The sequence below is a fragment of the Dendrobium catenatum genome, unplaced genomic scaffold, assembly GCF_001605985.2.
Source record: "Dendrobium catenatum unplaced genomic scaffold, ASM160598v2 fragScaff_scaffold_675, whole genome shotgun sequence".
In the NCBI taxonomy this organism is placed as follows: domain Eukaryota; kingdom Viridiplantae; phylum Streptophyta; class Magnoliopsida; order Asparagales; family Orchidaceae; genus Dendrobium; species Dendrobium catenatum.
In genome coordinates this window covers 512445-536611 of record NW_021319137.1, presented here as the reverse complement: position 1 = coordinate 536611, position 24167 = coordinate 512445, and the positions used below count along the sequence as shown (strand labels likewise).

The 24167-nt window shown below is 37.1% G+C and overlaps 1 protein-coding gene and 1 non-coding gene across 4 annotated transcripts in view; one reads left to right on the top strand and one right to left on the bottom strand.

The window, feature by feature from the left end:
* Positions 1-475: 475 nt before the first annotated feature.
* LOC110108734 (RNA-binding protein 42) overlaps positions 476-24167 on the top strand; it is a 61199-nt gene continuing 37507 nt past the window's right edge. For 2 of the 3 annotated variants that reach the window (XM_028695801.1, XM_028695802.1), the window contains exon 1: positions 476-831. In XM_028695801.1, coding sequence (XP_028551634.1) covers positions 583-831 — 249 coding nt within the window. In that variant the 5' untranslated portion in view covers positions 476-582. The remainder of the gene's footprint in view (positions 832-24167) is intronic. The other variant, XM_020839494.2, reaches the window with a different exon arrangement.
* On the bottom strand, positions 5265-5383 carry LOC114579883. The gene has a single exon (XR_003701115.1). It is a non-coding gene; the product is annotated as a 5S ribosomal RNA (ribosomal RNA).

Sequence of the window (24167 nt, the reverse complement as noted above, 5' to 3'; positions counted from 1 at the left end):
GATTAGCTAGATATGAAAATCGAATGTAGATTGAATGCATTAGAGAAAAATTTCTCATTTATTTAATAATGTTTAATAATATTATTATTTATTGCATCATCTGGTTCGGCCCCGTTTGAACCGATCGAACCGTGAACATCTCATTCTTCTGATTTGTTGTCCGATCTGATTTTCAAAACCTTGATATTACTATGATTTTAAATTGTTGCACCGAAATGGCCCTAATCATTTGACAACTACTTTTGTATATTTGACCTAATGGAGTTTACACAACTCTCCTTAGCCTATTGGTTGAGAGCTTAGGCTTCCAATTAAGAGGTTCAGGGTTCGAGTCTATGTGTATGCGTTGTGTGTGTGAGTTTGCCTTAAATGACCTAAATGTCCCAAAAAAAAAAAAAAAAAAAAAACCTAATGGAGTTCGAATCTGACAAAGTTGAACTTAGGTTTTCAACTCTTTATGAGTGTTTTCATGTCGCACCCTACCCGTGAACCCAATGACACCCTGCTCGATCGAACCCTGTCGAGTGCAGCTCCTACATATCCACCAGTCCAGCTAGGGTTTTTCTCAGTCGCAGTTCCAAGATGTCGTCGGAATCGGCATCTGCCTCAAACACGACGCACTCGACCTCATCGCAGTATTCTTTCTTCGGGAGCTCCTACTTTCCTCTACCATTCCATCTCCAAAACGCAGGTCCTACGCCTAATCAGCCTTCATACTTGTCTACCCCAACGGCCCCGCCGCCGGTTAGGATTCCGTCCGTGCCCCAGGTTTTTCCTCCATCCTATGCTGGGTCTTCGACTGGGTTGTATTCATTGCCTCAGTACCACCAGGTCAGTTCGTTTTCATGCAGCATTTTCTTGTAAACGCAAATGATCAAATTGCTTGTTCTCCGGAAAATTCTGCATGGAGGGATTTGCAAATCAATATGGTTGAAGTAAAATAGGTTCTTGTTATGATTGTTAGATTTCTCATGTATGGCTGAAGAATAAATTAATAAAAGGCAGTTTGTGTTGGATTGTGATTTGTCCATGAATGATACTCAACTTTACTAGCATGCCTACCTGATGAGCTAATAAGTTGGAACTTATATGAGAATGGAAACTAAAGAGAGAATGATACTCATGGAGGGAGGTGACCATCTGTCAACTTCTCGCTTCAGGAACAATGACTTGGAGGAGAATAATGTGGGAGACTGTGGTAGGGGTTAAACCGGGAAACTAGGAAAGGCGAATCAAGCGTGCAGGACCTGGGAGGCCTGTTCTTCGGCCAAAGGAGTGGCTGCATGATATAGCACATGGAGATGACCCTGTCACCATATCAAAGGCAAGAGCATATGAAACTCAAGCCATGAAGGAGCTATAATGATTTACATCATTTCATATTATCTTTTTAAGCATTTTCATATTTATGTACCGTATGTGTATCAAGACCTAGTATTGTGTCGATGTGTCAAATGAATATTTTATGTGCAGAAGGGCTAGATAAAGTAGAATTAAGTAGCCAGAGAGTGATGTGGCTGGCCAAACAATTGGCTAGAGAGTGGTAGGATGGCCAAGCATAAAGGAGGCAGTAGTTATGGTGGTTGTTAGTGGGCCAAAGGGTTTAGCCTCTCCCTCCTCTCATTTCTTTCATTATTTTTTATTTTAAATGAAGGAATGCATCTTTTCATGTGTGTTTCAGTTGTATAAAACATTTTAAGAATGAAATGAAGGGTGATTATTGAGTTTAGAATTTTTCGAGTAAATTTCAAAGGGCTAGAAGGCTTGGTAGTTGACCATTCCAAGGAGATTGGGTGATCTTCTTGGATTCATTATTTTGGTGATTTGGCTTTAATTTTATTTACTTTATATTTAGTGCAAGTCTCCGTCATTTTGTTCAAGTGTGTATAATTCATAATAAAAAAACTAAAAATTCCATTGATTTTTCTTTGATTCTAAATCTAATCCTATCTACTAGACTCAACCAAGAAAATTTGTCTTTGCTGGATTAGTCTTGTTTCTTATGTTGTTTGACTTACCAAAATTACATAAAATTAGATCAAATTCTTCATATCATTAGTTTACAACCCATACTATAATAAATTTAAATTTATTTGTGTTTGTTTTAGTTAAACTCCTGTAGAACTAATCAGTTTTAATTCTTGTGTTTGTTATTTCTGTCTTGTATTTTTTTTAGTCACAAACAAATTCCTAAAAAAAAAAACACTAAAACTCCACAAAAATTGTTCAAATTTTTAGATCAAATCTAGGATGTTTTCTAAAATTTTTTAGTTATTATTGAATTCCACAAGTTCTATAGGTAATCAAAACTAAATCTCTAACAGTGGTCTGTTCTTGACTGAGCTGAACTATATCCGTTTCAAAGCATGTTTGGACCACTCAAACCTATCCGATATCTAGCAAAACTTATAGAAATAAGCTTGACAACATCACCGTCAAATCAAGGTTAGATTTGCTGGACTTAGATATCTATAAAGGGAGAATTAATTGGTAGAAGTTTGATTTGTATTCTTTGGACACATTTCATAGCTTTTGACCTACTTCCACATTTCATCCACCTTCAAAATACCTCTATTATAAAAATTGATCTTGACTCTTCTAATTATATTAGGAGACTCTCACACATTCACCAATTGATCACATTAGTGATCTAAAGCTCCACCATCCAACCCTCATCATCATTTTGTTATAAGGGCTTTGTTGATTGGTGGACATCAGTTGCATTCAGACAAAAAAATGGAGTTTGGAGAGGCTTTTACAAATTTGGATTGAAAATCCTAAAGAGATAATCTCACTTTGAGTTTGGTAAACTTCCTTTCATGATATTTTATTTTTCATTGATAATTCTTGTAGTAGATTACTTGTTTGATGTAATTCTATTAACTAGTGCAATGATGTCAATTAGTTGCCTCCACATATTACAGACCATAAAATTATCAAACCTTAATTTATTAAAGAGGATCCAATTCAGTGAGGAATTTTCCACTAAATTATTTAAAACATCACCTTGATTCCTACTAAAATATGAAATCATATCTTAAACATTTAGGATTTTATCCTAATTCTCGTTTAGTTTTTTTGTATTTGTTTTCTTCTAATTGCAATTTGCAATTTTGTTAAGGCTTTAAATTAATCTTTTAAAATCATTTGCATGAATTTTATTTATATCAGCAAGCATTTCATATTTAAAAAAAAAATAATAAATAAAAAAATAAAAATATTACAAAATCATAGTCTTCATTATTGCATCATGCCACCAAAGTGAACTAATCATGATTAAATAGACATTACCAATAGGAGGATTGATGAGTTAACTCTTCAAATTGATGAAAAATTTAACAAACTTCAAGAGCTCATTTTAACTTAACCATCCAAATTCAAAATTTAAATGCTAGGATATAAACTCCTCCATTAGAAACCCTATAAACATTGAAGCAATAGTTGAAGAGTACGTGTAAAACTCCAAGAAACACATACCAAGAAGAATAAAACCTTTGAAGAATCCCCACAGAAATCAAGAAATATTTATTGAACCCCGAAAAAAAGGTTAAGGTAGATGCCCTATTTATGATGGAGTTTATGACCCCAGTAAATTCTTTGATTGCATTATTCAGATGGATGAGTTGTTTTGATTGATATCAAATGGATGACTACCAAAGAACCATCTTTATTAAGATGAAGTTTATAGGCATAAGAAGCTAAAATTTATTGGGCCAATATCTTAATGAAGGAGGCAAGGATAGGGAGATATTTACTTACGTGAGTTGAGATGAAAGAAATGCTAAGGGCTAAGTACCATCCTAGAAATCATGATAAGAAATTACCTGAATAATTGATAACTCTTAGGCAATGCAATATGCAAGTGTTCGAGTACATGAACTTATTTAATGATTTGATTGCTTAGACCAGTAGCATAGATCAAGAGTGGCAATTAGCTAACAAATGTACTATTGGTATTAGGAGTGAATTCATATATGAGGTTGAGTTACAAAGCCCTAGGACCAATTGCACAGATCAAGAGTAGCAACTAACCAATAAATTCACTATTGGACTTAGGAGTGAGATCAGATAGGAGGTCGAGCTATTAGTCCCTCAATTATAGAAGATGCTTTTCATTATGCTTTACTTCTAAATAAGCATAAGAAGACAACTTATTCATCTTAAACTATAGATTCAAATTCATCCCTTCAATCATTCTCATATTTTGCCTAGATATCTTCTGCAAAGTCTACACCCTTTTCATCCAGTACCTAGCCTAATAGGAGTATGATTGAATCATCCTCTAAGATTAAGGAGTTCAACATTGGGGATCATGTGTTAATAAGAATTCATCATGAGAGATTTCCTTCTATTCAATTTAGAACATTATAAGTTAGGGCATGTGGGCCATTTGGCATCATCACGAATGCATATGTGCAATGTTTAAAATTACGCAATTGGGTATTGAGGCATTTGGGTATTGAGGCATTTTTTGTTTATGAGGCGAGGGGTAAGCCTCAAGTCGTTTTGAGGTGTAAGTCTCAAAATAAAAAAATTACGTAAAGTGATAATAAATGTTAAAAATAATTTTTATATAATACCTAAATAATACATTAAATGATAACATGTGAACTTCCTATTGAATTATGAATTAACAAATTGACATACATATGAAATAAAAAATTGCACAAGATATAAAGTGAAAAGTGATAAATTGCATGAAATAGAATTAAAATTCAAATATTATAAGAGAAAACAATATTAAATATAGAAATAGCATAAAAGTATCATATAACATCAAGTTTAACTATAATTTTTTTCCCTTAATTCTCTATTCATTTACAATTAATTTATAATGAAAGCTTAAATAGTTGATAACAACTTAGGAATCATCTGCACTATCATCACTAAGGTGGTCTTTATCTGAGTTGTTTCCACAATAAATTGGTCTGTCCCTTGCTTCATTCGATAGAGTTGAATGCCTCCCAATATACTTCTTTTTAATTTATTTCAATCATGTTCATCTTTTAAAAATATTTTCATTAACATAAACATGAGATTAATCCTAAAAAATTTTTAGGGTGGTGGTGTACACCTTTTAAGTGATTGTTGGTGATGGCTATGACGGTGTTGGCTGCAGCGAGGGCCGCGGGCTAGAGGTAGAGGCAATCAAAAGGAAGTTGTTGCACTTGAATGTGCATGAAGGCGTGATTTATGTTAGTTTTTTTATTTTTAATTTTTAATTTTTTTAATTTTTAATTTTTAATTTTTAATTTTTTTAAAAAGGGGTGCAATACGAGGACTTCTCAGGAGGTCACCCATCCTAGTACTACTCTCTCCCAAGCAAGCTTAACTGTGGAGTTCTGATGGGATCCGGTGCACTGGTGCTGGTATGGTCACACCCATGTTTTATGTTAGTTTTAACAAAAAAATATATACAAATAGGGTGAGACTAGACATAAGCCTCATGCTAATGAGGCATGGCAGGCCTCAACCAAGCTGAGGTGCAAGACTCATAAAAAAGCTAGAGGCGTAAGTCTCGAAGCGTTTTTCACTAGAATTACGTTGATGCGGGCCTCAAGGCGAGCCTCAAGTTGCACAATTTTAAACAATGCATATGTGATTGAATTGCTAAAAGACATATTTATCAACCCAATTTTTAATGTGGAAGATCTTATATCATATAAAGGATTTAGCCAACCTTCAAAGAGGTAGTAAATTTCTTTTTTAGGAACATCATATCATTCTTTGCAGGACCCAAATCGCCATTTTTTTTTTGAAGTGGACCACATCATCATACATGAGGAGGATTAGCTTGGTGATCATAGGTTTCTAGTGAGGTGAAGAGACAAATCATTAATTGAAGATACTTGGCTCACTAAAAAGGATTTGGTAGGGGTGTCAATTCGGGTCAGCGGGTCGGGTTCGGGTCAAACTCGGAACTGACCCGGCACTGTTCGGGTCAACCCGAACCTGACCCGTTTTTAAAAATGGGTCAGGTTTCTGGACCCGAACCCGATCCGACACGAATGACCTGAAGTTGACCTAAAATTGCTAATTTTCGGGTAAAAATTGGGTCAATATTCGATTTTCAGGTCAAATCGGGTTAAAAACGGGTCAATCTCGGATTTTCGGGTCAAATATGAGTTTTCGTGTCACTTTCAGGTCAATTTCGGGTTGCTGGGTCAACCCGAACCCGACCTGATTTTTAGAATGGGTTGATTTGTTCAACCCGAACCCGGATTTTTCCGGGTCGGGTTCGGATCGTGTTTCGGGTCGTCTCAAAATTGACACCCTTAGGATTTGGAAAAGCTAGCACAAGAATTGGGAACTGACTATTTGGATTTTAATTCTTTAAAGAAGAGTTCTTTGGAGTTAAAGGAAAATGATGTAACACATGAAGGTGTTCTTATAACCAGATCAATGGCAAGCTCAAGCCATGAAGGAGGTATAATGCTTTACATCATTTCATATTATTTTTTATGTATTTTCATATTTATGAATTGTGTGTGTAAAGACCTAGTATTGTGTTGACTTTGTGTCAAATTTCTATTTTATGTGTAAAGGGCTAGATATAGTAGAATTAAGTGGTTAGGTAGTGATTTGAACGACCATGCAAATGGATAGAGAGTGGTGGGATGACCAAGTATGAAGGAGGGAGACAGGTGGTAGTTATGGTGGTTGCTAGTGGGCCCAAGCAAGGGGCCAAACACTACCTGCTCTTCTTTCTCTCATTATTTTTAAATTTAATATAAGGGATGTATCTCTTCATGTGTGTTTCAGTTGTACAAAATGTTCTAAGACTAAAATGAAGGGTGATTTTAGTTTGAGCTCGAGCTCGAGCTCGATAAGCTCGGCTCGCGAGCCGATAAAGGCTCACGAGGCCGATAAACGTGTTGAGCTCGAGCCGGCTCGTGAGTCGACTCGGCTCACTTACACCCTTAAACTAGACTGAGCCAAGAACTTTGCTTTTGATGGACTAGTTTTGTTCCTATTGTTGTTTGACCTACCAAAGCTCCATGAAATTCATTAAATTCTCCAAATCGTTTGTTTACATACCATGTTACAATAATGCTAGATTTATTTGGGGTTCTAGTCATATTCATGGAGGAGAAATAAGTCTTAGTTTAAAACCTATTTATTATTTGTATCCCATGGAGGATAAATAAGATTAAAAAGATGCTAGATGAGTGGAGAATGAGTGTGTTAATTTGAAGATTTAGAGTTGATTAGAGGAAAGAATGTGCAAAGAGAAGTGTATACATTCTGGACTTACCACCTGCCTAGGTGGGCTGCTAGCTAACAATCCTAATCACAACAAATCGCCGATGAATACAAGATTTAAGGTAGCTCTATCCTAGGAACCAAGGAATGATTAAAGAATTTTAAATCGAATGCAGTAGAATATGCTTACAAAAAAACTGAAAATCTACTCGAATGATAATGATGCATGAAACAGTATATATAAAAGAGTATATTTTATTAATATAAAATTTACAGGTTCCATCCCAGGGTCTGCAGTAAAGTAAAGATGGCCAGGCCCCACCGACAACAAACCTGGATTCTAAGCCTATAGGAGAGTAGAATTAAATATAACTGTTTATGATCTTCAGGCTCCAAGTCTTCTATGGAATTCCAAAAAGGAACATCTTCCTGGTGGAGGATATTACTTTTTGGGGTCCCATTTATATATGTATAAGCAGTTATTTTTAATTCTTTTACAGACTCAAGACATTTTACAGACTCAATCTATATACAACAGATCTAAGAAAATAAAGCATTATATTTCTCTTTATAAGTACATCAGATCCTAAGAACATTCTACTTTACAGGTAAGTAAAAGAAGGAAAGTAAATGCAGGTATGAGTTCGTTGGGAATAGTTATATGTGCAGGAAAGTAAAGACATAAAAGTAAAGTACACCGCCCTCACTTATTCACTCCACACTCTGGTTCTTTGTCAGAAAATAAATATGCATGCTATGATTTGCAGGAAAGTAAGCAGATAAACATAGGTGCCCTCTAGACAAGACACTCGCAAACAAAATCACAACAAACCACTGGCCTAGCCTAGGCTAAAGTTGGTAATCCTAGCAAGCATCTAAGTGTGTGAAAGAGGTCGTGTGGTTTGGATAGGTCCTATAGGAATTTATGTTTGAATTGCGTGTATTATTAAAGTTTATTTATTGAAGGCCAAATGAGAATTTAATTGAAGTTTAAGTATAGTGTATTTGAATTTTAAATTATTTCAGTTTTAGATGTTAAAGTTATTTGATTTAATTTTAAAGAACTTATAGATTGATAACTCCCTAAGTGCAGGCAGTTATCAATTTATAAGTCCTAGGACTTTCAAAATAAACACTCATCTTATAAAGAAGACAAGTATTCATTTGAGAATACTAAAGGTTTATTAGAGAGAGAAAGAGGGACCTTATGAATGCAATACCACGTGTCCTCCCGAAGGAATCTAGTACGTCGTATAAGGTCGATATAATATTAATTTGTTTAAAATCCCTTAATCGGAATGTGTTAGTGCCTTCTTGAAAGGAGTCGTGCACAACACATAAGGAATTCTTTGTTATTTAAGTGTGTTAAAAGGCCTTTTTAAATCAAAATGATTAAAGCCCTCCAAAAGGAATCAAGCTTTAGGCATAAAGTGATGAGGACATCAACAGACGCTACCGACATGTTTATCGCCGGCGAAACCGGAGATCGACGGCCACGATTCAGCATCTCTACTTTTGATTTAGATGACATGATGTATCTTATTTTTATTGTATTGTTTGATTTACTGTTTTCCCATTTTACCCCTGTGGGGAGTTATGTTTCTTTGTAGCCCAGAGGGCAACTTAGTCTTTTCACTTTTCATGAGTCAAGACCTATATATAGTCGTCTATTGTATCATTTTGATTTTTAATGAAGAATTGAACGAAATTTGTGTTTTATTTCTACTTCGTCTTGCATGAGTGCTTGAGGAGGAGAGCTCACGAGGAGCAATTCGCAAGGCCCACCAATTGTTGGAAGAGTCCTCGATTCGTGGTTAGAATTTTCTTTATCTTCTCACTTATTTTCGCATTCACCTTCCTTCCATCTTCCACAAAACAGCCCACCCACTTCCCCTTGCCGCCGTCCATTGAACATCCACCACCGGTCACATCCCTAGCTCCGGCCGATCACCCCACCGGCCACCCCCACCTTAACCGGCCACCCCATCCCACGGCTATTTTGAATTTTGAAATTTGAATTTTCAAATTTCAAAATCTTTCCTAATTTGGAATTCCAAATTTGGAAAGTTTTTCATGACAAATTTAATTTCAATTTAAATCAAATTGAAATCTTCATTCCATCGCCACATCATCACCTCCAAATGGAAACCTAGCTCTCCACAAATTCCCTCTCCTCCTCCTCATCTTGCCGCCGGCCCTAGCATGGGCTTCCCCATTGATTGCCCCATTCAATGCTAATTCTAATTTGAAATTCAAACGGATTTCAAATAAATTTCCCCTCCAAATTTACTTAATCCTGAATTTAATTTCAGAATTGGAATTAATCCCTCATCCTTCCCCTATTGGCCGCCGGCCTTGATTGGGATTAATGCCCATTAATTGCCACTTTATGGCATTGATCATATGAGGTTTGAAATTCAAATTCTAAGTAACCTCCCTCCCAAATTAATCAAAATCTGAAATAATTTCAGATTTGGTTAGATCTCTCCCCTCCCCCCTCATCTAAACCAACTCCCTTCCCCATAACCCGCCGCCCCACCCCTTCTCCCACCTTGGCCGAGCCTCTTTCCCCCCATCCTCCTTGGGATATCATTGGATGTTCACCACCTTTGGGATCAAGAGAAGACGACGATCCTCTTCAACATCCACTTCAATGTTGAATGGCGGATCCGGAGCTTGAGTGGGGTCTTGTGTTCAACGCCGACGGGAGCATCAACATTCTACGTTCACCTTGTTTCGACGTAGGATTTGAAGACGAGACAACCGTGGAAAGAGTAAGCTTGGAGAGAGTCGTTCCGGTCCTTGCAAGCATCACGACCGAAATTTTCAAAGCACACGTGGAGCCTTGAGGTCACCTACGTCTTCCCTCCCCGCCGGCTATTTCCTCCACAAAGTTCCTTGGTCCTTTCCTCTAGTGGTAAACTTTCCGTCCATCGTTTGGGTCTTCTATCTCCCGCCAAAAGTCCACAATCTTTGAGTGACTGGCCCCAAGGTGAAATTCTCATTGTTAAACGTTGCGGTTTTGTTTAATTGTACTTTGCATATGAAATTCGCCTAATTTGAAAGATTCGTTTTGGTTAATCTTGTTTCAATCTTTTTGCCTAAGCAAAAGTTAACGTTTCTAAATCTTAACCCTATCTTGCATGATCCCGTAAAATTATAAAAGCAAAACTTAACAACTCTCTTTTTAATTTTGAACGTAACTCCTAGTGTTCACATCATAAGGCTTTAATCAATGTAATCTAAATAATACATCAATTTGATTGATTAAAAAAAGATTATCCAATTAAATTATCAAATTAATTTAGTTAAATGAATAAGTCAATTTGAATTTTAATGAATTTTATTAATTTAGTACTTCGCTGGCAGAATTTGTTTATCAATGTTGAATTTTATGAATTTAATTAATGATAAATGATTTAATTAATGAAAATTAAATTAGAAAATTATTAACAAATTATTATTTAAAAGTGAATATGATTGATCTTTGAATTTTTTTTTTGATTTAAAATAGAATTTAATGAATTTAGGATTTATTTATTAATTTAATTAATTATTTATAGACAAATATTATTAATGAATTATTAATCGATTAATCATTTAAAATTATTTTAAATTTTTATTTTAATTGATATGATTGATTCTCTGATTTTTTTATTTTAGTTTTAATTGAATTTTGTGAAAGTTTTTAGAATTTTATTTAGTATTTTTAATTAATTATTAAAGGAATTGTTTAATTAGTGAATTATTAATGAATTTATTATTAGAAAATTATTTAAAATTAAAATTAATATGTTTCTGGTTTTATTTGATTTTAAATGAATTTGTTTTTTTATTTTTAATATTTATTGGAATTTTAAGTTATTTATTTAATTAATGTTTATTAAGGGTATTTAGGAATTTAATTAGGATTTAAATGGGATTTAGGTTCAAAATTTATTTTAGATTGATTATTTATTTAGTTTAGAGTTTATTAGAACTAATTTGAATTTTTAAGGAATTTTATTTAAATTATTGTAATTTATTTAGTTAATGTTTAGTTAAGGGTTAAGGTTTACTAAAATTAATGAAATTTTGTTTTTTATATTTTGATTTTACATGTTTGAATATATGATTTTAGATTGATTGAAGTGAATTTAGGTTAATTTTAGATTTTTAAGATTTTTATTGATTTATTCAGATTTATTGAAAATTAGGATCCTTAAAGAAGGGTCCCCTAAATCTACTAGTTATTATAAGATTAATTAATGTCAAATCAATGTGTATTAGATCAAGGGGTTATGACACTAGTTTTCTAAGTTGATGTTTCATCCCAAAAGGGATAATATGTAGTTCACCAAAAATTTGGCTAAGTTGACTAAGACCCCACCTTAATTATTATCCTTAATGTCACTAGGTTGTAGGTTTACAATCAAAGTATACTAACCCTTTGAACATTATTTATAAACACACCAAAGCAATCATGAACATAGTGCACTATCTAAGGAAAGAAAAATGAATTGATGAATTTCCAAGCATTAGGATTAAGTAATAACCCTACTACTTGAAAATTCAATCAAATGACAATAATGATACTATTGATTTCCAAACCATTGAACATTCCCCATTAAATCCATTTGATTATAGTAAAGCTCTGTTTAGAAGTCCCAAAGAATATCTAGATGTATGCAAATGGATTTAGATTTATTTATAGTTTAATTTTAAAATATATATAATAAAGAAACACCCTTGTATTTTGAAATTTAATAACTACCAAAAGATAGTTCAAATAGATTGAAGAAAATTACTGGATGCCCCTAAAACTCTCTAGATCATGCCATTTAAATTTGGTATCAATTTAATAAATATATAAAAAGTTATTAATGAAATATTAAAAACAATCAAAGCTAAATAACTCTGCATACATTCATAAATTTTATTTAATTTTATTTTTAAAATAAAGGGGACGCAAAATTGAAGAAAATGAGCTAGTATACATATTTTTTGGTTTTACATTTTATTTATTATGATTTTTTAAGTTTTTGTTATTTAAATGGATTTAAAATCATTTATTTTAATTATACAGGAAACGGCGGCGCCGGCGGGCCAGGTGGTGTGATCCCGTTGGCTGGATCAAAAAAATGCGGCGGCGGCCAATCATTGAAAATGATTGCGTTGCCGCGCTAATCATCACCAAATGATTGCGGGCCCCACGTCGTTCACTTAAACGAGTTAGCGATCCTCCGCTGCCGTTTTTCCTCCGCCGTATGAAAGTAACGGCTTTGATTGAGCCATACGGGGATATTAAGAGCAGGATCGGACCTGTGGTTGGACGGAGCCGCGGAAAGGCCAAATCAAGGCCATTGATCGTGAGATCAACGGCCTAGAGAGTACCCATTTTAAACGCCTATTAAACCGAGACTCAATGATGAAGAAGGCTTCGATCTCAAAAACGACTGAACCAAAATTTATGAAATTTTAAACAGAGCTTTATATGATGGAATAGAACAATGGGGAACTAATTTTTCGTTTAAATAATCACTTCATGAAAAGTTATTTAAACCTAAGTAGATCTATCTAGGGTTAGCTCGTTACCTTGATAGAATGGATGGATTTTGATGCTTGAGGGCTTGTTGAACTCCTTGATTGTCCTAGATTGTTTCTTCATAAGACTTCAAGGGCTGAGGAGGTCTGGATCTCGAGCTATAGGCCTGGGATGGTCTTTAGGCTCGGTTTGGCGGGAATCTCGCCGCCGACAGCCTTCAACCGCTGGATTTTTGGTAGGGGAATATAGAGGAGATATGGGAGAGCCAAGAGGAAAAGAGAAATCGTCTGGAGAGCTTGAGTGTAGAGAGAGAAGGTGGAGATTAGAATGTCACTCATTTAGCTTCTTTTGGCCAATTCAAATGACCCAGGACCCATTGGATGGCTGGGATGCATTTGGTAGGTTTCTAGGATCAAGGCACATGTCCAGGGGTTGTTAGGAGCAGAGAATCAAAAGGACACAAGGACATCCTAGGTGGAAAGGTGTCCTTGTCCTCACTAGAGATGTGGGGTTGATTTCAATCTAAGGGCTGGGAGGCAACTTAGGAAGGTTATGGAATGCTGTTTGAATTGATAGAGTACTTTGAATTAGGAAGGATTAGGCTTAAGCAAAGGGCTTGGCCATTTAATGTTTTTTTTGACCATTTGTTGAATGGTTTGATCAGTCAACAGGTCCAATCAGCTGACATGGCATCCCAAAAGACTTGATGAGCTGATGGGAGGCATTGGAAGGGTTTTGATGTTCAAGTATTAAGGTTTGAATGCATTTACATACATGAAGAGGAGGCTTGACCAAGCCATTATGAGTTGACTTGGTCAAAGAAACTATGGCTGGACTCAAGATAGGTTTAGGGGTAATCAAGGTATCAAATGGAACAATTCTAAGAGCTTTATGACATTGATTTGCTTATATAAAGTGATTTGAGCCAAATAGGTCAAGTTTGATCAAACTTGGGTTCAGTTGACCAAGTCAACTATTGATTGGGTCGAGATGACTAGTCAGGTCCTTATCACTAGGAGAATTTCTTTCAAAGTTTCTAGTGAGATTCAGAGACATTTAGAACTGAGTTGGAGATCAATATTGTATATGATCACTTAAGCTAGCTTGAGCTAGCTCAATTAGATCATATTAATTTGTCATTGATTCAAGGATTTGAAAATGATGGGTTTGGTGTAGGAGACTCCTAGTGAAGAGATATAGACTTTGACTGAGGTCAAAGGTAGTCAGTGTACTATGCTAGATAGTACATTAAGCTGGGTGATTGCAGTGTGAGGCTGCAATAAGTGATTCAAACTTGAAGATATGTTGAATGTTGGATTGAGATGATTAAGGTTTGATTGATTGAATAGAATATATGATTGATTGATTGATATATTGATTGGGTGAAATCTCAATGGATTTGAGATGAAGATTGAATTGAATCAGGATTGATTTAAGGCCTAGATTGATCTGGGATCTAAATAGGTTTAAGGGCTAAATAGATCCTAAGGTCTAGATAGATCTAGGGTTAGGATAGATCCTAGGATCTATATTGATCTGCAGGGTTTGAAATCTAGATTTGAATGAAGTCTAGATAGATTGAGATATGAATTTATTTGAATTTGAATTGATTTTAGGATCCTATAGAGACCTCATACAAAAATGAGGCCAACTTGTCATACTTTAAAACTATGGGAGCGAGTTATGGAGCATAGGTTGCGGCATGATACTAATATTTCTCAAAATCAATTTGGATTCATGTCGGGTAGGTCGACTATGGAAATCATACATTTATTAAGAGGTTTGATGGAGAAATATAGAGAAAATAAAGAGGATTTACATATGATATTTATTGATTTAGAAAAAGCATATGATAAAGTTCCAAGCGAAGCGCTATGGAGAGTTCTTGAAAAGAAATGAGTTAATAACGCTTATATTCAAATAATTAAAGATATGTATGCAGGAGCTATTACTCGTGTTCAAACTCAAGGTGTTTTGACTAAGTATTTCTCTATTTCAGTTGGGTTATATCAAGGATCAATCTTAAGCCCATATCTTTTTGCTTTAGTCATGGATGTTCTCACTAGACATTTGCAAGAGGATGTACCTTGGTGTATGCTATTTGCTTATGATATTCTTCTTGTTGATAAGACTAGAGAGGGAGTTGAAGGTAAACTTGAATTATGGAGGTCAACCTTAAAGTCTAAAGGTTTTCGCTTGAGTAGATCTAAAACGGAATATATGTAGTGTAATTTTAGTAGTAATAGACCCAGTGAGGGGATTGTGACTTTGGGCAATCAAGTCATTAATAAGAGTACACATTTTAGATATCTTGGATCTATTGTTCTGAGTGATGGTGAAATAGATGGGGATATTATCAGTAGAATTCAAGTTGGATGGTTGAAGTGGAGGAATGTATCGGGCTTGTTGTGTGATAGAAAATATTAGGAATGTTATTAGACCTAAAAAGACATGGTTAGAAAATATTAGGAATGACCTTTCTTTATTAGATTTAAACGAGAATTTGGCTTTTAATAGGACGCAATGGAGAAAAAGGATTCATGTAGCTGACCCCATGTAGTGGGATAAAGGCTTGATGTTGTCTTTGTTGTTGTTGTTGTTTGTTTTCAATCATATATAAATTCTAAAAAAACATACTAAAACTCCACAAAAAAATCTCTAAATTTTCAAATCACATTTAGGATATTTCTTTGATCATTTACAATTGAAATTATTGAATTCCATTCATTCCACGTGAAAGCACAACTAAATCCCTAACATTGGTTTGTTTTGGATAGAACTGGCATATATCCCTTCCAAAGCACATTTGGACCAATTAAATCTATCCTATTCTTACCAAATGTTCCAGAAATAAACTAGACACCATCACCTTCAGTCTAGGTTTGTTGGATTTGGATATCTGTACAGGGAGAATCAATTGGTTAAAGTTAGATTTGTTTGCTTTGGACATATTACAGAGCTTGTGACCTACCTCCAAATTTCATCCACCGTCAAAATAATTCCACTATAAAAATCAATGTTTACTCTTCTAATTATTTAGAAAAATCCTTCACATCTACTAATTGATCATATGAGTGATCTAAGGCTCCTCCATCAAACTCTTATCACTGGGCTTCCAATTTGGGAAACTCATGCTCTGTTCTCAAAGTCAATGGTTCCATAGTATGTAAGGGCAACTCGGTGACAACTCGAACTGGGGAATCGTACTCAACTATTATGATTTACAGGCTGATTTGAATCTAATGTTGTTGGGAAGTAGTAGCCAAGAAATCGAGGTTGAGCTACTCCTACACGATAAAGCCATGCAAACGACGATAAACCCCCATGGTGTTCCCTCCTCTTAGATGGGGAAATTCAGAATATACTTAATTTGGGCATGCCAAAAGAATTGAAATGCAAAGCTAGAGCCTTGGTTGAAAATGGGGCAAAGGACATTATTGCTTAGGCGATGTATGCCTTCAAGTTTGGACTGGTGTGTGGTAGTGTGATGTCAATGGTGGTATGCACAGAGTGTTGAAAACTCATGTAGGAATGAAGCTAATGCTTCTCAAGAGCAATCAGATCAAGTTGGTAACATCATTAGTTAAGCTAGTCCCAACATTTATTATATAGTTGAATGCGTAAAGGTGTTTGGGTATATACAACAATAAAATTTCCTAGGTGGAACAATAGAATTGTTGCCGGGTCGTTACTCTAGTGGGAGCCGCCTTTACTTCTAGGTTGAGGCTATGTTTCGCTTGGAATAGCCCAAATTATATCCGTTTCAGCAACATTAAAGATTCCACTTCAGCTTATTAAGGGAGAACTAGTTTCTCTTAATCTAGATGCTATCTTGGGCAATATGGAGAAGTTAAATTTTGCGCTGGTTGGAAGGCTCCTTGGCAAGATTATGTTGTTCTCATTCATCAAATATGAATTGAAACAACAAATGGGCCACGTGGGTGAATTCAAGGTTGTTATAGTTGGGCTTAATTCATATGTTAGTGTTTTGGATGATGCAGAGGCGCGGGATGTGGTGTTGAGAGGGTAACCATGGTTTTTTGCTAGCAACATTTTTAGAATTGATAGATGAAACCCGTCATTCTCATCGAATTCTCTACAAGGCCTTAGATTTTGGATTAGGCTTCCTAACTTCCCCTCTTATATTTGTGGGCTCCGAAAATTTGGCCCCGGCCTCCACCCGCGACTGTTTGCTTTTTGTTGATTTTTATTTTCGGCGAGGGAGTTTTAACGAAATAAGTTCCGGGGTAAATTTTGGAAGACAGATGAGTTTGTAGATAAGACACTACCCAGAGATTTCGCCCTCGTTTTGCGAGGACTTTATGATCTGAGTTCTGGTTTCCTATAGGCGCAAGTCCCTATAGTTAATTATCCCTCCCGATCATGAGAGAGAACTTTCGATTAAGGCTAGTCGTCAATCAGATATGTATAGAGATACATGTTATATGGCATATAGTAGCAGCAATGGATATTAAGATTTGAAATGTTTGAAGGTTTCGAAATTTAGGAATTTGAATGATTGATATTTGAAAATTTGAAGGTTTTGATATTTAAAATAGAAATTTCACCATCTTGCACTTAAAGCGGATGGTGGGGGGAATAGATGATGGACCCGATCAAGATCCCATGGTTCCATCGTCCCGGGCTATGATCTACTTAGTTAGAGGAGGTAGTCGACCCAACCTGACAGAAGGATCCTTGTCGGCAGCCATGTGTTGCTTCGTCCATGGGGACCTTGTAGACCTAGAGTGAATGTCTGTTTAAGGGGATAAATTTGAATCCACCTTAGCTAACAGAGGGCTTTATGCCTTATCGATCATATCCTATTGATTCATATCTCAAGGATTTGATGTCAATAAGGAGCGTATTGGCTCTGGCCATAATCGATATTTCGTGGTGCCATTTGGCGGCAAAACCACTCGGTTTAGAGGGCCCCGGGTCATAATCGTTTATCCTGCGGTGCCATTTGGCGGCAGACCGCCGGTTAGAGGACACGTACCATGTCCTTATTGGTAGGAGATTGTTTGAGAATGGATCTTAGTAATATTTTCGACTAGGCATCAGCTCTATGTGAGCTGAAGTTATATTTCAGATTTGTCCACCTCGACAAATCGTGCGGAGGGTGGATGTGTTTTGCTTTAAGTGGTTGATGACATAATTTCAATTTTAAATATTTAGATTATGGATTTTTTGGACTTTTGTATTTTGGTGGAGCTGGAAAGGCATTTAAAATTATTTGGGACCCCTCCGGTTGAGCTCTTCATTCAACACGGCCATCATCGGAGTGTACTTGGGGTCATTTCCATTTGAAAATACAAACCTTGTTGACTCTATCGAGTCATCAATAGAGGATCAGTTTTTATAGGCTTTATACCTTTGTTTGTAAATTTTCTCTATTAAAAGCCTTGAAGGCCTAATATGAATGTATAAAATAAATATTCCGGTCAACTTCGTGACCGTATATTTATCCGATGATTTGAACCCTGTCCACTCCTATTTACTTGCTTAGGAGGATTGGGTTTCGTAATCTCCATGCTTTTATTTAGTGAATTCTCTTGATTATAGGTCTTGAAGGCCTAATATGAATGTATTTAAACAAATACACCGGTCGCCACAACCGTGTATTTATTTAAATGTTCGAACTGTGTCGACTCTTATAGATCCGTATAAAAGGATCGGGTTCGAACTTGAATTAACTTTTCGACCCGTGCAGCATCCCTAGACGTCACGTGTGTACCAATAACACGCTCGCCGGGGCCCATGCGGGTTGAGATTGTATTTTCCCCTTAGTGTACTTATGTACACAGTCTGCGGTGCACATGCGTGGGTACTTTGAAATAATTATAGTTGTGCATATAACTATCGTTTTGATGCACACAACTTTTCATTTAAGAGCTTATACATGCCTTCTGTCCGCTAGTACGAATGTTGCGGATTCGGTGGCGATATGGTCTTAATGTTATGCGGCATCTCCTCATCTTGATGTTGACTCCCCTTTTTTCATTCACCGGGGAAGGTTTCTCCTGGACTCTGAAATCTGCTGCTTTGAAAAGATCTCCTTTTGAGATTACCAGTGTAGTGGACTTGTTATTTCTGATATTTGTGGATGCAAACATTATTTCCTTCCTGAGTACATGATCAAGAAGGAATTTTGGAACACCAGGAAGGTTGGTTTGAATTTGCTCAAACATCTCTTCCATTATATCAGGAGGTGCCATTTTTCATACATTGAGTTTCCCTTATACCCGACATACTTGAAGATCTTAATCACCATTTTCGTAGGTGATATCTGTACTTGCGGCCACAGTGGTTTGTTATGCCTAAACCCTAAACCCTCAATGTCTTTCAGATTCCGCTTTCATCTGAAGATGGAGGCATCATTAGCTCACTTGTCTTGGGTCTTGGTTTAGTCTTTCGACCATAAAAGCGTAGAACAGACTCATTTGATGTAGGGATCGGGGAATGAGCTTCACAACAAAGAGTAGATGCGAGTGGTTCAAATCATGTATTAAGCCAACCCATTCTTTCTATCTATTCTTTTTATCAGTAAAGAGGTGCCTCGGGCTCTTTTCCAAGGGGCAGAGGTTATTGAGAAGCAGGTAGAGAAGGAAGGAAAGATCCCTTTCAAAGCCGCAAGCAAGCTGCATATCTTTTCTTTCTCCGGGGCTGATGGGCCCCTGCTGAGATTCATTCCTCGTATCATCTAGGAGTGAATAGGGCTTACGGAACAGCAACTGAAAGAGTTTACTTCTCGAGCTCACTGCCTCACACCATTGGCATTGAAGAAGTATTGCTTTCTTCTTTGCTAAAGAGAATGTCAAACCTGCAAACAGAAGGCATATTCTAGCTCTTTCTCTTCCCTTTGGACAGCTTTCAATGGTTTCTTCTTTTGATTCTGGGCCTAGGGAAATTGGCTTCACTTCATTCATTTTAGCCATGAGCTGTCCTTGCAAGCATCCTCAGGACTGATTTGGTAATTGTGAAGCACTTTGTACAATTGCTGTTCTATGTATGAGAACAGGGTACCCTCCCCCCCTTGTGGTTGATGTATTCCATTGGAAATGCCAAATGGATACTATGCAGCACTATTTACTGGTCTAGGATAGGTTATGAATGTGGAAGGATGGATTATCTGGGGATCTGCCCGTATTACTAATAAATAGATTGACCTTCTGATTCCAAAGATTGTACTGTTGAATTCCCCCCTATATATTTGAGGGGTGTTGGTTTGCTTGTAATTACAATTAACAATTTCGTGGGATACTATAAGTCCCTTGTAGACTATAAGCTATGAGACAAGGTGCATAGTAAAATTCTCATCCAAACAATGTAAGTCCCTTGTAGACTATAAGCTATGTTCAAGGATAATGAAGAATGTGTGATCTTTAGCATGATTCACTTGCAAATGGTAGTGAAGGTTCATGCAAATGTTTGGCTTGAACAATCTACAAGGAGCATGAATGATTGTGACAATTCATATACAAGCATATGCTAAGGATTTGTGATAAATCAACTCTCAATTGCACACAAACATGCTATAGCCAATTGAGGAGGACACATAAGTGAAAATATGAATAATCCACCTCAATCATGAATGGTATGCTAGTGGATAAAGCATGGAGGTTGTATGGTGAATATGATGACTTCCTCACACAACTTTCATGCACTATCTACAAGTGAAAGACTTGTAACCAAGTTGCAAACATATATGGAGTATACATGAGATTTCATGTGTGACGTTTACATCAGTTTTACAAGCAAGCATGTTGAATGGTAATGTTCCCAACAAGATATCCATAAGTGATAGCAAGAGGTCCACCATGACCTATTCATGAGTAAATTTTGGAAATCTCATATCTCTACAAGGCATGGCAAATACAAAGGCCAACAAGAATTATCCATATCGTTGACAATAACAATGCAGTCAATGAAATATACATGAATTGTAGCGAGAATCATGTAGTGATATGTTCACAAGCAAAGCAAGAGAGATGTAGGAGAAGCAGATCCTTTATTATCAATAATATACACACTGTTGTTATCCACAATTGGCTTGTACATATTTACAGGGACCCATTTTATTTTCTACGACCTTATAGAGGTGTTCGTAGGAGAACTATTATCCTTGCATCACATCCACCTTTCAACAATCTCTGGTGAGTTTGATTATCGTGCTTGCTTGCAAGGACGGAACTTCTATTATCAGTTGACAATATTGCCTTCTTCAATCAACAGGCCTTTTTTTGTAAGGAGATTTACACCTTATTGTGGTCATTTCACATTCATAGACATTTGCACTTAGTCTGCTAATCAACCACCTTTCAATTGCAAGAGATATACATAATTGTTTGCGATCGGATGATTGTTGACACTAGCGGGCATTTAGTTGTATGCCTCATTGAATACATCCGTAAAAGGTGTTGTAGTTTGATTGGTGTCGAATGTGAGAGGGCAATGATGTTCAAACCAGAATCAAGTCCAAGTCCTTTCAGGTTTAATTTAAATCAAGTTCATAAGCCCAAAGTGTAAGTTGGGTTTCATGTCCTTTGCAATCCTACTCAAACACTCACTTAAGTTCAAATTGTTCAAGCCATGAATGTTCGAATTCAGAGTACGAGTTCAAGTTTATATTCTTATTGATTTGAGTTTGATTCCAGTTTGATTTTATTTTATTTGGATTTGGCCTTTTATTAGTCACTTGAGTTTTGTTCAGGTTCAAGTCCATAAGTCCTTGCTCATTGTTGTTCATTTGAGTCCCAATGCTTCTTCTTTTGAGTTCAAACAGGTCCGAGTAGAGTAACATTTCACCCGGAATTTTGGCAGCCTCCCGGCGTCTCCCCCGTTTAGGGGAAAATTCGAGAGGCTGGGCCATCCCACCACGCTACTCAAGCATGTATGGTAAGTGTCGGGGACACCGGGCCGTACATTTTTTATCCCACCACGCTACTAGAGCGTGTATGGGGCCTTCAACAATATCCGTAGGCGAGCGCAAGTGAATCTCCCCACCACGCTACACTACAGGAAAACCCCATATTACCGGCGGACGAAATTCGCCGGAAAACATAGATATTCTGACGGAACTATAAGTTTCCGGCGCACGTTTCGGCGGAAATTCATACGCCGGTTTTGGTCGCGTCAATAAATTATTTCCGGCGCAGTTTCCGACGAATTACCGGCGAAAAAACTGACTGTTATCGACGTTAAAAAACGTCTTAATTCCGGCGCATATTGCGCCGGTAATTAGCGTCGCATTATGCGCCGGCCATTACCGGCGGATAAAACGACGCAAAGTGTGCGTAGAAACCCCACGAACTCGCTTGTGACACAAAGTATACGCCAGTACTTGCCGGCGGACTGTGCGTCGGTAAGTTCCGATAGAACAAATACGACGGTACATACGATACGATTCGTTGTATCGTCTTTTCCGGCGAACTTCCGGCGCAAAATCCGCAGGAAACCTGTAGTATTGACAAAAAAAAAATTTCTTCCCATCCAACAATCAAATTTCCACACCTGCAAACCTATACAAATATCAATTCTACAACATTTCAATTGTAACATTACAACATATCAACAATTTCACCACAGTTTCAAGAGAATCTTATCACAAGAACAATATACGATCAACAAAAAGCATACACCAAGGTAACATCCTCTAGCAAATGTTCTAGTGCTAACAACCATGACGTAAAAGCACAAAAGATAGACTAATTTTGATCTCCATAATCAAATTTTACTTCACTCCTCCTAGTCTTATCACAAGAAATGATCATCAACAAAAACCATGCCACCAATGTACATCTCTAAGCAAATTGTTAGTGCCTAAAACCATGAACTTAAAGCACAAAAAAAATAGACTAATGTTATTGCTCCATAACCAAGTTACTTCAACTCCCTCTCTAGTCTTATCAACAAGAACAATATCAATCAACAAAAACATCACCAAGTCATCCTCTAGCAAATGTTCTATGCATACACCATGATAAGCCAAAAAGATATGGAGTAATGTTGATCTCCATAATCAAAAGTTTACCTCAAATCCCATCTCTAAGTCTTATCATACAAGAACAATATTCATCAACAAAAAGCATGCCACCAAAGTACATCCTCTAGCCAAATGTCTAGTGATAACAACCTGATTTATGCAAAAGATATCGGATTAAGGCTAATTCCTATATATGTATCCATACTCGACAATAGGAAAAAAAATGAAAACAATACTTCGGTACCCTCCTCGCAGCGCGACACTAGGAAGGAGAGAGCGGCGCGCGACTAGGAATGAGGCTCGGCCGAAGTCCGGTGGACGCGCGGCGACGTCTAACCACGGCTAGCGTACCGAACGGCGACGGAGGCGAACGGGCGAAGCAGTCGATGTGAGAGAATGGAAGGAAACGAATGACGGCCAGAGGGGTTCATCGGGAAAATAGGGCTTTTTACCGCGGAAGTTTCCTACCGGTTCGTGCTGTAGACGATCGGTTATAATTGTCAGATTCCGAGTCTAATCCGCGTATATATTTCGTGAGTTTTAAATACGCCGACGCAATGTCCGCCGGTAACGTACGCCGGATTGTATCCCGTAACGTGCGATTGGAAATGGTTTCAGTACATCCTATACCGTCGATGGCCGGCAGAAACGGCGGTCCCGGTAAATTTACGGCGTAAATGTTGAGCAAAAATTTTCGTCGAACAATTACCGGGGTGCCTGCGCCGTTTATTACCGGCCAGCAAATTTCGACCGGAAAATCCGACGGTAATTGTGCGTGTTCCGTAGTGCCTACAAGAGCGTGTATAGGGCCTTACCCACTTTCGTCGTATGCGTCGCACGGGCTTCGCCCTACCGTGCTACGAGAGCGCGTATAAGATGCGTTTCCCCGGTCCTCAGCAACACCGAAAATGGGTGATTTAGGCGATTACCAGCCTTGTCGTAGGCGTCCACCGGATTTCCTTCCACCGTGTACGACAAGCGCGTATAAGTGGGTTCCCCGATCCGCCCAACATCGTAACGGGAAACATGATGTTAAAGAAGATATTAACTTGGTGCTGGCTGTGTCTGATCGTCCGAGGTCGAGAACGTCGCCACATGCTACAAGAGGCGTGTATAGGGCTTACCCGCCTCGTCGCAACCTGTTGCAACCGGATTCCCCCGCCACACGTGCTACAATAGAGCGCTCTATAGGGGGTGCCATCGGCGCCGTCAAGCGTGTCGAGGATGGGATTTAAGTTAGAAATTTTTATACCTGAGATCGGCGGAGAGGAGTCATCGGCGACGTGTCGGCGGTTGTCGCGACTCAAGGATCGAGGCAACAAGATCACACATTTTGCCAATTTGTATCATTATTATTCTTTATTATAAGTATATTTAATATATAATAATTAGATAATTTATGATAATTAATCAAATAATCAATTAATTTTAATTAATAAACTTTATAATTAATAT